Source organism: Strix uralensis, chromosome 2, assembly GCF_047716275.1.
Source record: "Strix uralensis isolate ZFMK-TIS-50842 chromosome 2, bStrUra1, whole genome shotgun sequence".
Taxonomy (NCBI): Eukaryota; Metazoa; Chordata; class Aves; order Strigiformes; family Strigidae; genus Strix; species Strix uralensis.
In genome coordinates this window covers 76,385,938-76,401,112 of record NC_133973.1, presented here as the reverse complement: position 1 = coordinate 76,401,112, position 15,175 = coordinate 76,385,938, and the positions used below count along the sequence as shown (strand labels likewise).

General features: G+C 41.4%; 1 protein-coding gene across 2 annotated transcripts in view; it reads left to right on the top strand.

Moving 5' to 3' along the window:
- Window positions 1-15,175, top strand: part of TPP2 (tripeptidyl peptidase 2) — a 62,845-nt gene that overhangs the window by 34,381 nt on the left and 13,289 nt on the right. The window contains exons 24-27 of one of the 2 annotated variants that reach the window (XM_074859326.1): window positions 1,045-1,083; window positions 12,925-13,076; window positions 13,170-13,266; window positions 14,166-14,296. In XM_074859326.1, coding sequence (XP_074715427.1) covers window positions 1,045-1,083; window positions 12,925-13,076; window positions 13,170-13,266; window positions 14,166-14,296 — 419 coding nt within the window. The remainder of the gene's footprint in view (window positions 1-1,044; window positions 1,084-12,924; window positions 13,077-13,169; window positions 13,267-14,165; window positions 14,297-15,175) is intronic. The other variant, XM_074859327.1, reaches the window with a different exon arrangement.

The following is a 15,175-nucleotide window of genomic DNA, read 5'->3' as shown; positions in this document are numbered from 1 at the left end:
TAAAACTAGAGTATGTTTTCATAGAAAATAAGTTTCTGAGTAGGTGGGCACATACCTTTAGATCTTGTTGAGTAGAAAGGTGTGGTTCATTCAATCAGATCTGGTTATAGGTAGTACTTCTGGGGCAGATTGCATGTCACTGCAGGTTAGATAATGTCTGTCAGGGGAATTTATGTATCAGTGAGGAAAAACCCAGTAACTAAGAACTCTAAAGTAATCAGTTTTATATTTCTTTGTGATTCCTGCAAGGTTGCAAGCATACTTTTATGAAATCCACGGTAAATCCATTACAGTAGTGTAGTATAGTTTCCCTAACTTGAATTCTGCACTTCCTTGAACTATTGGTTGTAATTCTCACCTATCTTGTTTCAAAACCAGACCAAGTGGTTATATACAATGATTCCTGGGATGGGAAGTAGGAGGTAGATAGGTATTACTTATAAAATTTCATGTGATGAAGAATACTTAAGAGCTTACATGGAGAGAAATTCTAGCTGAGGCGTGTCTCATGTCATAGCCTAAGACATTACTGTTATGGTCATGTTTCACTGAAAAAAGGATGGTATCAAATAGCACCAAGATACTTTCTGCTGCCTTTAATGAACCCTCAGTATGTACCAGGAGACAAAGGAGGAGGACTAGGCCGCAAAGCTGTCTCTAGGTCAGCAAGTGGATGCAATGTGAGGGAAAATGTATCTAATTTCTGTATATTTATTACAAAATAGAACAATGCTACTAAACAGTCAAAATCTAAAATCTACACTTTTGAGGCTGAATTTCTGTAATTTATTAATTTAAGCTAAGTGGTTAACAACACTTGCTTGTCTTACAGGAATAGTGGACTGTATACACAATAATGCATTGTTTTATTAATTTTAAAAACCTGAAAGAGCATGCTTTAAGAGCATGTTTGATCATAGATGTGACTCTCTAAAAGTTTAAGAATCTGTAGGTTGAAAGTATAACCATAATTGTACAGAGAAGGTGTCTCCATCCTGTGTGGTGTGTGCATGTTTTCTTACAGTATGTTATTCTAACTCCCAGGGGCAGTCTGCAGCAAAGCGACAAGGAAAATTTAAAAAGGTACTGAATGTTAGTTTTTGAAAAAGATATACTTAAGTCTTTTTGCATATGACTTAAAGAATTTGTCTACCAGTATTGGTTTTTAATTTGTCTCCCTCATCTATCTCCTTAGTCCTGAGTTATTTACTTCAGCACCTTAAGTATGTCTACTGGTAGAATGACAAAACACTACTGTAATACAAAACTGAGGCATGTGAGCATCTGGATACTTCTGCATTAAGTGCTGTAAAAATGCATGTGGTGATTAGTGGTCTATAATTTTTATTAAATACTCAGGAATCTTCAGTGTTTGGTCAAGATTTTCTGTGGCAAGTGTTTCTGCCTGTTCTATTCTGTCTGCAAATTGAGAACTGAACACAAACCTAACACTCTGATGTAGAATTCAATATCTAACTATGCAGTTTTTACAGTTGTAAAAAACATACTGTAGCAAGCAGTTTTTTCTTAGGAGGGATGGACTTGATTGAAAAGTCTCTCAATTCATGATTCTACTCAAATTGAATATAACTTGTTATAGGCTAGAGTTTATACAGTGATGTAGCAGATAGTAGAATTTACAAAAAGAATTACATTCAAGCTGTGTCCACCAGGACCCCCAGGTCCTTTCCTGCCAAACTGTTTTCCATCTGGGTGGCCCCCAGCATGTACTGGTCCATGGGTTTATTCTTCTCCAGCTGCAAGACTGCAGTTTTCCTTGTTGAACTCCATGAGGTTCCTGACAGCCCATTTCTGCAGTCTGTTAAGGTCCCTCTGGTAGCACAGATTTCTGCTGTATCAGCCACTGCTCCCAGTTTGGTGTCATCTGCAAACGTGCTGAGGGTGCACTCTGCCCCATCATCCAGATTGTTAATGAAGATGTTGAACAGGATTGGATCCAGTATTGACCCCTAGGTACGCCACTAGTTACTGGTCTCTAACTGTGTGTCACTGATCATCACCCTCTGGGCCTGGCCGTTCAGCAGGTTTCAGTCCACCTGACTGCTCATCCAGCCCATACTTCAACAACTTCTCTATTTTGCATGAAAGCAGTTTGAGGTTATGCCAGAAAATAACATTTCCCAAAAAGCTAGTTAATTCTTTTATAACTGGACAAAAATATCAATGGGTTCTTTCCACAGAATAAGAAGGTATCTTTGTTTTAGTAGACACAGAAAGCAGAGTTGTATACCTAATCCATAATTTTCTGCTTGAAGAGCTCTTCTGGGGAATTTTATTTGAAACCCAAACCTGGAACAAAACCCAAAACAACCCTTGGGTTTGGGTTTTTACTTAATGTCTTGTGTCTTCAGTGTCTCCGGACTTAAAAAAAAAAATCCTTTCTCTCTGACTGCTGAACCTGTGATATGTATGAAGTTCAGAATTCAGTGATGTTTCTCCTCTAAACTGATCCCCACTGAGGTAGAGTGTGCCCTAATGTTGTGGCTTGGGAAGTTGATGTACCCTTAAAGTGCCCTTGGTCTCTAACAGGGAGGCACGTGCTAAACAACCATGTGAAAAACAAATTGGTTCTATGTACCTTTCTTCTTCCACAACCTAACTTTTGTAATGCAGTTACAATCTGGTTATTTTTTTCCCCTTGTCTCCAAGTTTTGCCCTGAACATAGCTAGAATGAAAACAGATCGTTGACTTTTTCTGGTCTGTGAGAAACATGTTTTTGTTGTTTTACATAATGCAGCTTTTGAACAGCAATATGTAACAGCTAGCTAAGGGATAGAAAACTTCTACATCTTTCTCCCTACTCTTCCATCCTTTCCTCCAATTTGAAGCAAGAAATGCATTATACAGATACTGATAAGTACTAGTGGAAGACTAATAAATACCATTGTGAAGTCAAACATAAAAGGATGACTTCCTTTGAGCATTAAGACACTATCCCTGTTTAATCAGGAGGCCTTCAAAAATAGGATGAAGTACATGTCTGATTTAATTTTGTGTAAACCTAGCTGGTGACTTCAAGAAATTTAATTAATTTTCAATTAAATAAGAGTATTGCTGTAAAAATAAACAATGTTGCAGAAATTGTATGCATCTTAAAGCAGATACAGATCCCTTAAGCACATTCAACTGTGTGTATATGCAGATATGCATGGTATTTATTAAATGGAAAATGAGACCTGGGGTTCTCTCCCTCTGCTCTCATGAGACTCCACCTGCAGTACTGTGTCCAGCTCTGAGACACCCAACATAAAGACATGAACCTGTTGGAGTGAGTCCAGAGGAGGCCATGAAGATGATCAGGGGGCTGGAGCACCTTCCTTATGAGGACAGGCTGAGAGAGTTGGGGTTGTTCAGCCTGGAGAAGAGAAGGCTCCGGGGAGACCTTATAGCGGCCTTCCAGTACTTAAAGGGGGCCTACAGGAAAGATGGGGAGGGACTCTTTATCAGGGAGTGTAGTGATAGAACGAGGAGTAATGGTTTTAAAGTGAAAGAGGGCAGATTTTGATTAGATGTAAGGAAGAAATTCTTTACTGTGAGGGTGGTGAGACACTGAACAGGTTGCCCAAAGAGGTTGTAGCTGCTCCCTCTCTGGCAGTGTTCAAGGCCAGGTTGGACAACCTGGTGTAGTGGAAGGTGTCCCTGCCTGTGGCAAGAGGGATAGAAGTAGATGATCTTTAAGGTCCCTCCCAACCCAAACCATTCTATGTGTTCCTTCAAGGTGCTTTTTCCTGTGGTTAGTTTTGCTGTGAATGCTTTAAAGTACAAATAACAATAGTTCATATGTCTTTTCCACAGAAAGCACCAGATGTTGAATCATCAGTCGAAAACCTAAATTTAAATCTTTAAACAACATTAACTGTTAATTAAGCTCTTTTAAGAGGTGACTGTTCTGAGGGCATTGTGCTTGTTTATGTATGTAGTTTGTAGTTCTAGTTAAAAGTAAACTCAGAGGCTTGTCAAACTGTGCAGAGTACACTGACCAAAGTGCCTATAATATGTTTCCAAAGTTTTTAGTATTGCTTCATTTTTTTTTAGAGGATAAACAGGGCAGCTTTCTCATTAATTTGGAAGTTTCCTTAAAGCCATATTTTCAGTGGATAATATGCTTACTCGCTGCCTTTCTGTGTCTACAGCTCTATATATTTTATAGGTATATGTAGAATCAAATCCAGTGCACTACTGTAGCAGGTCTGTTGCTGTGGAACAGTTAGAGTGGAATTTGAATAAGAAAACAGATTAAAGCGCTGAATTGTGAGGAGTTGCCTTTCTTCTCCTTAATCTCTAATGATGGATGTTTCTGTAATGGCAGTGATGTGTCACTCTGGGATCTTCCAGTATCTAGCGGGCTGCCGAGTTTTATAAATGATGCTAGTGTTTACAGACAGAATAGAGGAAAAAAAAAAAAAGCCTTCAGTCTATCTTTATGGTCTTGGGATAGTTTAGTTAAACGTGATAAACACCTAAACCTTATTTATCCCATGAAATAAGTTTGTCTGTAGAGAAGAGTGTGCCTCTTTTTCTGTAAGATCCTTTGAAAAAGGAGAGTGCCTAGGTCTGATACTCATTGTTTTCCTTTTAGTGGTTATAGCTTGCAGAATCTCATGAGACCAAAAGTGTCTAGCTGAGAGAAAGGGGAGATGACATTTTACTGTTGATGGTTAAGTTACGTAGAATTGGTCTCTTAAGTGAAAGTGTTCACCACATAAGTGGGATTTTGTTAATCTAATTACACTTGGTTTGAAACTTAAACCAGAGTCATAGAGCCTTCTCATATAGCCAAGGCTTGAGAATGCAGAGACCATTTATATACATAACTCCAAACATAGGTTGCCAAGTAAGATCAAAGAGGAATTTCTAGAAGGAAATCCTGAAATATTAGAAGAATATTTCTAGGAAAGCAGGTTTCTTTGGAAAGTATTAGACTCAATAGAAGACATCTTTTAAAAGACACCGTGAACTACTGATTCACATTTTTATATTGCGGTTACTTCTTAGGCATCTGTCCTGGTTTCGGCCAGGATAGAGTTAACTTTCCTTGGGCTGAGAGGGAGCACAGCTAGAGGACTGGGCCGGATCACTCACTGGAGTATTCCATATCATGTGACGTCGTGCTCAGTATATAGATGGACGTGTGCTCTCTCACAGCCCATTTCAGTTGGTTTGATTTCCTGGTCAGTGCTGTGGGATTTCTGGTGCGGTCGGTATCGCTGCTGGGGGTGGGCTGCGTGCCGGTCGCAGATCAGTGAGCCACTGCTGCATTTTACCCGTTTGGACTTACTGTTGTTACTGTTGTTTTGTTACTATACTAACTTTTTTTATTATTATTCAACCTATGAATTTTTTTGTCCCTCCCCTATTTCACCAGGGTGGGGGTGGAAGTAAATGACTGGCCGTGTGGTGATTGGCTACTAGCTGAGTTCAAACCACGACAGTCTTTTGGCTCCCAACGTGGGGCCTGAGGTTTGAGATAATGACAGAACAGGTAATAATGTTGATTGCTTGGCTCCTTAAGATTTTATCGCCACATCTGCAATATATATTTCCCATGCTCTTTCTCACCTTCTGCGAGAGTTGGGTTAAGATTTTGTTTTTGCTGTACTCTGTAATGCTGATCTATGACAGGATACAGTCATCAGTCCTGGGGCTATTTACAATTGTGTCTGAGAAATTCAGGAGTTTCAAATATCCTTGGAATGTTGACATTAACATGGTCTTCTTACTGCTTGGTCTTCTTACTGCTAGGAGTTAATGTGTTCCTGCATGTGGTTCAGGTTTTGTTCAGGGTTAAGCAACTATTTAAGAGCATCACCTGGAAATCTACCCCAAGGTTGGAGAATTATGAGTGGCTGGGGGTGTGGAGTAGCATGGGCAAGTACCTGGAACAGTGGACACCTCTGGTGTATTGGAACTTCACTCCTGCACGGTGCAGAATCCTGAAGAACTAGTGGAATATTTGGAAAAAGTATGTTGTCACCTGGGTAATTCCAGAGAGGCACAGCTCACTGCAACATGCTGTGGCCTAGCCCACACTTACTGAGTGCTATTAACACTGTTCAGCACCCACAAGAGGAAGAGAAGGGCTCTGCACCTGGTAATAAAGTAACAGAAACTGCAGCCACTACAAGCCCGAGGACAGGAGCTGCAGCTGAACCAGAGCACCAACCCATGACAGTGTCAGTTGCTCCCATACAGAAGAAATGCACAAGTGTGTGTACAGGGTGATGATGAACCAGGCCCATCACGAGGACAGGAGGAGGAGGCAGAGCCAGTGATAGTCATCCAATCCTTATCCCTGAGTGAGTTGAGACATGCAAAAAGACTTCAGCCACCATCCAGGTAGCAACTTGTTACCTGGCTGCTCTGATGCTGGGATAGCAGGGCCAGTGGTGTGAAATTAGAGGGTAGGGAGGCCAGGCAGCTGGGATCCCTGTCTAGGGAAGGGGTCATCGACAAACCTGTTGGAAAGAAGACACAATCTCAGTCTCTGGAGGCGACTCCTGTCAAGTGTGAGGGAGAGGTATCCCTTCAAGGAGGTTTTGTATATCATCCAAGTAAGCAGACCACTATGGAGGGAGGTATTCAATATCTGAGGGAGCTAGCCGTGTGGGAGATGTTTTACTATGACCCAGATAATGCACGGCTAGCCACAGATCCAGATGAAGTGCAACACACCTGGCCCATGTGGAGGAATTTTGTACGGAGCACACCCTCATCATATGTCAGTGCATTAGCACTAATGGACTGGAGAGATGAAGAGGGACCAACAGTGAATGAACTGGCTCACCGACTACGGCAATATGAAGAAAGTCTCTCTTCCTCCCTCGTCGTGGTTGTGGAGAAATTATCTCAAGAATTCCAGCAATTTAAAGAGGACATGTCCTACTCTCCACCTGCATGAACCAGAATCTCGGCTATTAGGAACAGTCATTTCTCTACTCGAGAGAACTGGTACACACCACAGGGGAAGCTGTGGCATTGCCTGTGTGACTATGGAGAAGACATGAAGAAATGGGAATGAAAACCTACCTACCTCCTAGAAGAGTGGATATGTGAGCTGGAAGGAAGAACAACTACAAAACGGGGTTCTTTTAGGAGAAATGCTGCTCCGGTTTCCAGTAATCAAGTACCCAAACAGAGTAGAAAGGTCAACTTTGCTCATGATCCTATGAGAAGAACTTCTGACGTGTACTCACAAGAAGTGAGTGATCAGGATGAGGCTGAAACTCGTGCACACCACACTAACCCATTTGTCGTTAGCAGGTATTATGACCAACATTAGAGGGGCCCTGCCTCCAGCCAGGCGGAGGACAGGGACAACCGAGTTTACTGGACTGTGTGGATTCAATGGCCTGGCACATCTGACCCCCAGCAGTATAAAGCTTTAGTGGACACTGCTGCTCAGTGCACCCTAATGTCATCATATTTTAAAGGGGCAGAACCCATTTGTATTTCAGGAGTGATGGGGGGGTCTCAAAAGCTGACTGTATTGGAGGCCGAGGTGAGCCTAAGTAGAGAAGAGTGGGAAGAACACCCCATTGTGACTGGCCCAGACACTCCGCGTATTCTTGGCATAGATTATCTCAGAAGAGGGTATTTTAAGGACCCAAAAGGGTGTCGGTGGGCTTTTGGTATAACTGCCTTGGAAACAGAAGGAATTAAACAGCTGTCTGTGTTACCTGGTCTATCAGAGGATCCTTTTGTTGTGGGATTGCTGAGAGTTGAAGAACAACAGGTGCCAACTGCCACTACAACCATGCACCGACGGCAATATCGTGCCAACCAAGACTCTAATCCCTATCCATAAACTGATTTGTCAGCTAGAGAGCCAAGGAGTCATCAGCAAGACGCGCTCCCCCTTTGACAGCCCCATATGGCCGGTGCGAAAGTCTAATGGAGAGTGGAGATTGACAGTAGACTATCGTGGCCTGAATGAAGTCACGCCACCGCTGAGTGCTGCCGTGCGAGACATGTTAGAACTTCAATATGAACTAGAGTCGAAGGTAGCCAAGTGGTACGCCACGATTGATATTGCCAATGCATTTTTCTCCATCCCTCTGGCAGCAGAATGCAGGCCACAGTTTGCTTTTACCTGGAGAGGTGTCCAGTACACCTGGAATCGACTGCCCCAGGGGTGGAAACACTGCCCCACCATTTGCCATGGACTGATCCAGACTGCACTGGAACAGGGTGAAGCCCCAGAACATTTACAGTACATTGATGACATCATTATATGGGGTAATACAGCAGAAGAAGTTTTTGAGAAAGGGGAGAAAATAATCCAAATCCTTCTGAGATCCGGTTTTGCCATAAAGCGTAGTAAAGTCAAGGGACCTGCACAAGAGATTCAGTTTTTAGGAGTAAAATGGCAAGATAGACATTGTCAGATTCCAATGGAGGTGATTAATAAAATAACAGCTATGTCCCCACCGACTAACAGAAAGGAAACTCAAGCTTTCTTGGGTGTTGTGGGTTTCTGGAGACTGTACATTCCAAATTACAGTCAGATTGTCAGCCCTCTCTATCAAGTGACTCAGAGAAAGAATGATTTTATATGGGGCCCGGAACAATGACAAGCTTTTGAACAAATTAAACAGGAAATAGTTCATGCAGTAGCCCTCGGGCCAGTTCAGACAGGACAAAATGTTAAAAATGTGCTCTACACTGCAGCCAGGGAGAATGGCCCTACCCGGAGTCTCTGGCAGAGTGCACCAGGGAAGACTCGGGGTCAGCCCCTGGGGTTTTGGAGCCGGGGATACAGAGGATCGAGGACTGCTATACTCCAACCAAAAAGGAGATACTGGCAGCATATGAAGGGGTTCGAGCTGCTTCAGAGGTGATCTGGACTGAAGCACAGCTCCTCCTGGCACCCTGACTGCCAGACCTGGGCTGGATGTTCAAAGGGAGTGTCCCCTCTACACACCATGCAGCCAATGTCATGTGGAGTAAATGGATTGGATTAATTGCACAACGGGCTTGAATAGGGAGCCCCAGCCATCCGGGAATATTGGAAGTGATTACAAATTGGCCAGAAGGCAAAGATTTTGGAATGGTGCCAGAGGAAGAGGTAGCATATGCTGAAGAGGCCCCACCATATAATATAATAAACTACTGGATAATGAGAAGCGATATGCCCTGTTTACCGACGGGTCCTGTCGCATTGTGGGGAAACATTGAAGGTGGAAGGCAGCTGTGTGGAGCCCCACATGACAGGTCGCTGAAGCTGCTGAAGGAGAAGGTGAATCAAGTCAGTTGGCAGAGGTGAAAGCCATCCAGCTGGCCTTGGATATCGCTGAGCGAGAAAAGTGGCCCGTGCTCTACCTCTATACTGACTCATGGATGGTGACAAATGTGCTGTGGAGGTGGCTACAGCAGTGGAAACGGAGCAACTGGCAGCGCAGAGGCAAACTCGTCTGGGCTGCTCAATTATGGCAAGATATTGTTGCTTGAGTATAGAATCTGGTTGTGAAAGTACACCATGTAGACGCTCATGTACCCAAGAGCCAGGCCACTGAAGAACATCAGAACAACCAACAGGCGGATCAGGCTGCCAGGATCACAGTGGCTCAAGCAGATCTGGACTGGCAACATAAGGGTGAACAATTTATGGCTTGCTGGGCCTGTGCCTCCTCAGGCCATCAGGGAAGAGATGCAACATACAGATGGGCTCGTGACCGAGGGGTGGACTTAACCATGGATGCTATTGCACAGGTAATCCATGAATGTGAGACATGTGCTACGATCAAGCAAGCCAAACGGTTAAAGCCCATTTGGTATGGAGGACGATGGTCAAAATATAAATATGGGGAGGCCTGGCATACTGAATATATCATGCTCTCACAAACTCGGCACGGCAAACACTATGTGCTTACAAGGGTGGAAGCAGCCACCGGATGGTTGGAAACTTATGCTGTGCCCCATGGCACGGCCCGGAACACCAATTTAGGCCTTGAGGAGAAAGTCTTATGGCGGCATGGCACACCAGAAAGAATTGAGTCAGATAATGGGACACATTTCTGAAACAACCTCATAGATGCCTGGGCCAAAGAACATGGCACTGAGTGGATATATCACACTCCCTACCATACACCAGCCTCTGGGAAAATTGAGCGATACAATGGATTGCTAAAAACTACACTGAGAGCAACGGGTGGTGGAACTTTCAAACACTGGGATGTGCATTTAGCAAAAGCCACCTGATTGGTCAATACCAGAGGATCTGCCAAGCAAGCTGGTCCTGTTCAATCAAACCTCCTACATACCGTGGATGGGGATAAAGCCCCATAGTGCACATTAGGAATATGTTGGGGAAGACAGTCTGGGTTATTCCTGCATCAGGTAAAGGTATACCCATGCATAGGATTACTTTTGCCCAAGGACCTGGGTGCACTTGGTGGGTAGAGCAGAAGGACAGAGAAGTCTGATGTGTGTCTCAAGGAGATTTTGACTTTAGGTGAGAATAGCCAATGAATCAAACTGTCAAATAACCCTGTTATTGCAATTGGTGCCTTGCAACATCCTCCTGCCACATCCAAAGCCTCCTGCTCCACCAACTGAGCTGACTCCACCTTGCTCCTCCAGCCTTAAAGACTGTCATGACAGATGGAACCCAAAGTTATGGACTAAATGAACTCAGTAGACCCTTTGGAAGGATGGCCCATAGACTGAGGGAATGATATCTGTGAGAGCTGGGAAAAGGGGTGGTGATTCCTTAGAATGTATTTGGAACCTGAGCATAACGTAAATGGTATAGAATAAGGGGTGGAGATTGTCCTGGTTTTGGCCAGGATAGAGTTAACTTTCCTTGGGCTGAGAGGGAGCACAGCTAGAGGACTGGGCCGGATCACTCACTGGAGTATTCCATATCATGTGACGTCGTGCTCAGTATATAGATGGACGTGTGCTCTCTCACAGCCCATTTCAGTTGGTTTGATTTCCTGGTCAGTGCAGTGGGATTTCTGGTGCGGTCGGTATCGCTGCTGGGGGTGGGCTGCGTGCCGGTCGCAGATCAGTGAGCCACTGCTGCATTTTACCCATTTGGACTTACTGTTGTTACTGTTGTTTTGTTACTATAGTAATTTTTTTTATTATTATTCAACCTATGAATTTTTTTTTTGTCCCTCCCCTATTTCACCGGGGTGTGGAGGGAGGGGGAAGTAAACAACTGGCCACATGGTGATTGGCTACCAGCCGAATTCAAACCACAACAGCATCTTAAAATGCTTGCTTTGCTTTAATGAACAACGTTGTTGCTTTCTACCATTTTTATTACCTTGGCCAGCCCCATACCATGTTCCTGATTTCTGTACCCTCCACTGCATCTGCTTGCTTCCATGACCTGTTTTGTCATGCTCTGCCTTAAGTCTTGCTGAAGTCTTATTTAGGTGTACTGCCTGGTCACTCACTCCATACTTGAAATGCACATGTGCAGGATAGTTCCTGTGAAAGCTGTGTTTCAATGTAGATTAGTGATCTGAACTAGGTTTTTAAAAGAAACATGTAAATGTCAATTTTGTGGTTCATCTGCAATTACATATTAAGTAGCTGGAAAAATTGTTTAAAGGGTATATCGATGTCACTTTCTCTTACCACTATTGTTTTCAGTAACCCATAGCAAGCTGATGGTCTGTTTGAACTATCAGTTCAAATAAAATTGTACTGCATCAGTGTTCTTGAATAGTTTCAGAAGTGCAGTGTTGAAGTCCAGTATTTCAAGGTTATGCATAGCAGTTTCTAACAGTCCCCTTTTTATTCACTATTTAAGTAACCTGAAATAACTCCATCTCGTGCACAAGATTTCATTTCATTCTGCACCACTGACCTTGTTTGAGAAACATATTCCCACAAATGTATTTTGGAATCATTAGTATGAAAAGTTAAATTGCCACAGCAATTGAGCATGCAACACAGTATTTTGCACAATGTTACAGCAGAATGATGGTATCTAGAGGATTTAAAGTAAGTGATCTTCTCTGTGAAATATCATATACACAAAATAATGGGACACAAGCCCTTACTGTTTGGGGAGAGGCTTTTTTAAAAATTAAAACATTATAACCAGAAGCAACAAAACAGCCTCCCCTAACAATTGTAATGTTTTAGAAGCAATGACTGAAATCTAATGCTGGCTTGTTTGCAAACTTATATGTAAATTAGGAAATGGACTTCAGAGCATGGTCTTAGATCAGTTAGGATTTTCCTTTTAAATAACTGTAGCTGATTTTTCTCATGGTAATTGTTGACTAGTGTAGCATGAAAAATTATAGCGATATTTCTATGCTAGCATATAGGGCTTAAACAAAATCTTGCTGTTGTGTCTACTTAATTTGAGCACAGATAGAGGTGAAACAGGAAAGTTTGTAGCAGTAAACTTGAAAACAGTTGACTGGCTGCATCAGCTAATTCAGTAGGCACATGGAGGAAATATTGTCTCAGGAGGAATAGACTTGTGTATCCTATGTCATGATTCATGTTTATGCTACTGTGGTGGTATTTTTTAGAATTCAGTCATCTTTACTCGTTTATTGACAGATTTGTAGGATAGGATCTCTAACTGTTTTTTTTCCTTTGCCTTTTAACCAAGTTATTTGGGTTTTTTTATAAACAAACAAACTCCACCCTTCTGATTCCCTAACTAATATTATGTAAAATTATACAGATACAAAAATGTCAGACTTGTTAAATTTTAGGTTTTCTTGTCTTACACCCAGTGTGTTGTCTTAATATTTACATCCTTGCATTGCTTAAAATAAAAAGTTAAAGCAGTTCCTGAATTCTTGATGACTAATACCTTTGCTCTGTGTATGTGTAGCTCAGTAGTTGCTTGCTATGATTCAGCTTTTATATAGCATCAGAAAAAGGTATACTGTATCCCTCTCAGTATGTGTCTCTTTTCCCACCTCCAGAATGTCCTTACTGTTCACTATCATCTGATACCATCACCATCAAAGAGTAAAAATGGCAGCAAAGAGAAAGAAAGAGAACAGGAAAAAGAAAAAGATGTAAAAGAAGAATTTGCTGAAGCTTTAAGAGATCTAAAAATACAGTGGATGACCAAGTATGTCTGTTGTCATGACTACACAAGTTGGAAGCAGCTGTACAAAAAGAATCCAGAATCTGTGCTTTCATGCTGTGTCCTCCTCTCTTCTAGACTGGATACCACTGATGTGTATAATGAGTTGAAAGAAGCGTTTCCTAATCATCTTCCATTATATGTTGCACGACTTCATCAGCTGGATTCTGAAAAGGTTGTTTAACACTTTTTAAACTCAATTTGTCTCAATACATCCATGTAGCCTAAACAACTGAATCTATCTTCATACATGTTTGCTTTTGAAGTGACTGCCATAGCTATACTCAGTACTATAAAGCAGAAATTCCTAATTAGGTTGACAGTTGCTTTCCTAACTGACTGTGATTTACTTAATCCCACAGCAGGATGAAAGAAAGCATGCCTACCTATAGTATGTTTGCTTATATTTACTCCTTGTTAAGTTAAACACATTTGTAAGTTTCGTTACTGTTTTGGGCTACAACAGTATTATTCTAAGTAGTGGTTACTGAGACAAGCACACATTCCATTCTGCTCCTCTACTGGATTGGTAATTTCTTCTAGCAGAATTGCTCAGGCAATTGAGGACGGTAACCTCTTGAAATGACACAGCTAAATCCACTATCTGTCATTGTACTCAAAAAGGAGAACCATGAACACAAAAGTTTACATAGGTCTGCTTTTTTTGTTTATCTTGAAGTTAAAAAGCTCTGTGTATATATCAGTATCTTGAATATTTTTCTGTATATTTGATATTATATTTATTTCCAAAATGAATAACTGTTACCATTATTTAAGATGATTAGTTTTTACTGAAAGGTGATTTTCTTTCTGTAAGCTTCTCATTTTGTATATACCCACCTCATGTTTTACAATTTGTTTTCAGTGAAATGGACTACATATGCAGAAAATCTTGATAATGCAGACTCCTTATCAGGTTTTTTGAATCAAAAATTAGAGAAAGTAGAGAAAAGGACATGCTGAATTATGTATGTTATTTGTGTGTACCTTTGCAATTATCCTAGTGTTAATAGAATCAGCAATCAAGTAGTGTGATTTTTATAGTGCTAAACACCTCTTTTATCCTTCCTTTAGGAACGAATGAAAAGACTTGATGAAATTGTTGAAGCTGCAAATACTGTAATCTCTCATATTGATCAGACAGCATTAGCAGTATATTTTGCCATGAAGACTGACCCCAGGCCTGATGCAACTACTATAAAAAAGTACCTACCCAGTAAATAATTTTCTTGCATCTTATTTTTGTAATTTATGTACTTTGTCTCTGCTTATAAGAAATGGAATGACTATAACCTCCTTGAATAACCTGTGTTATTTTTCAGGGCACAGGTAACTTCAAACTTGACTGCTAAATTATTTGGTTCTTTTATTATATCTCCAGAATGCAGGAACACTGAAACCTGCAAATTATTACTTAGAAATATTAAATAAAATAAACAAGTGTTTTCAGGATTTAAATGTGTCAAAAAAATGGGGTATTGTTTGTATCAAGCTTAATCTCAGATCAGAGGGATCACTAGAATATTGATAGAGGTGTGTGTGTTTTGAATGCTACCTGTCTTATTGTAATACTTTGCAACCTTCTGGATCTGTATTTGAAGGCAAAATTGACAGCAGTCTGAGAAGTAACTGCTTGCAAAATATTTTATTTGTGAAAAGTGTGATGACCGTGCTCATGCTTCAGAGTATTTTTGAGACCTGTTATTCTTCTGTAGTTTTAGATTGTTCCTCTGAATTACCGTATATATCCTTAGGAAGACAGTATTTTGAAGGTGACACCCTAGTCTGGAGCATAACTGGTGTATTTCACGCTGTGTGGTATGGTGCTGTTAGTTGCAAATAGAGCAGCAGATTTGAAGATTAGGCCCTTAAAATCAGAGATGCATATCTGTTATTTTAGATAAAATACCAGATTTCAGGTGTAAAACTTGTCTGTGTGCTCTAGCTATCCTGAGTATTTGTGTGTAATTCTAGAATTGCTGATACAAAAGCAAAGCTAAGATGTAATAAAGCTCATTCTAAACATTTATTGGTAAGTTGATCCATTAGGCCATGTGGTTGGATCTAACACCTGAAACTGAATA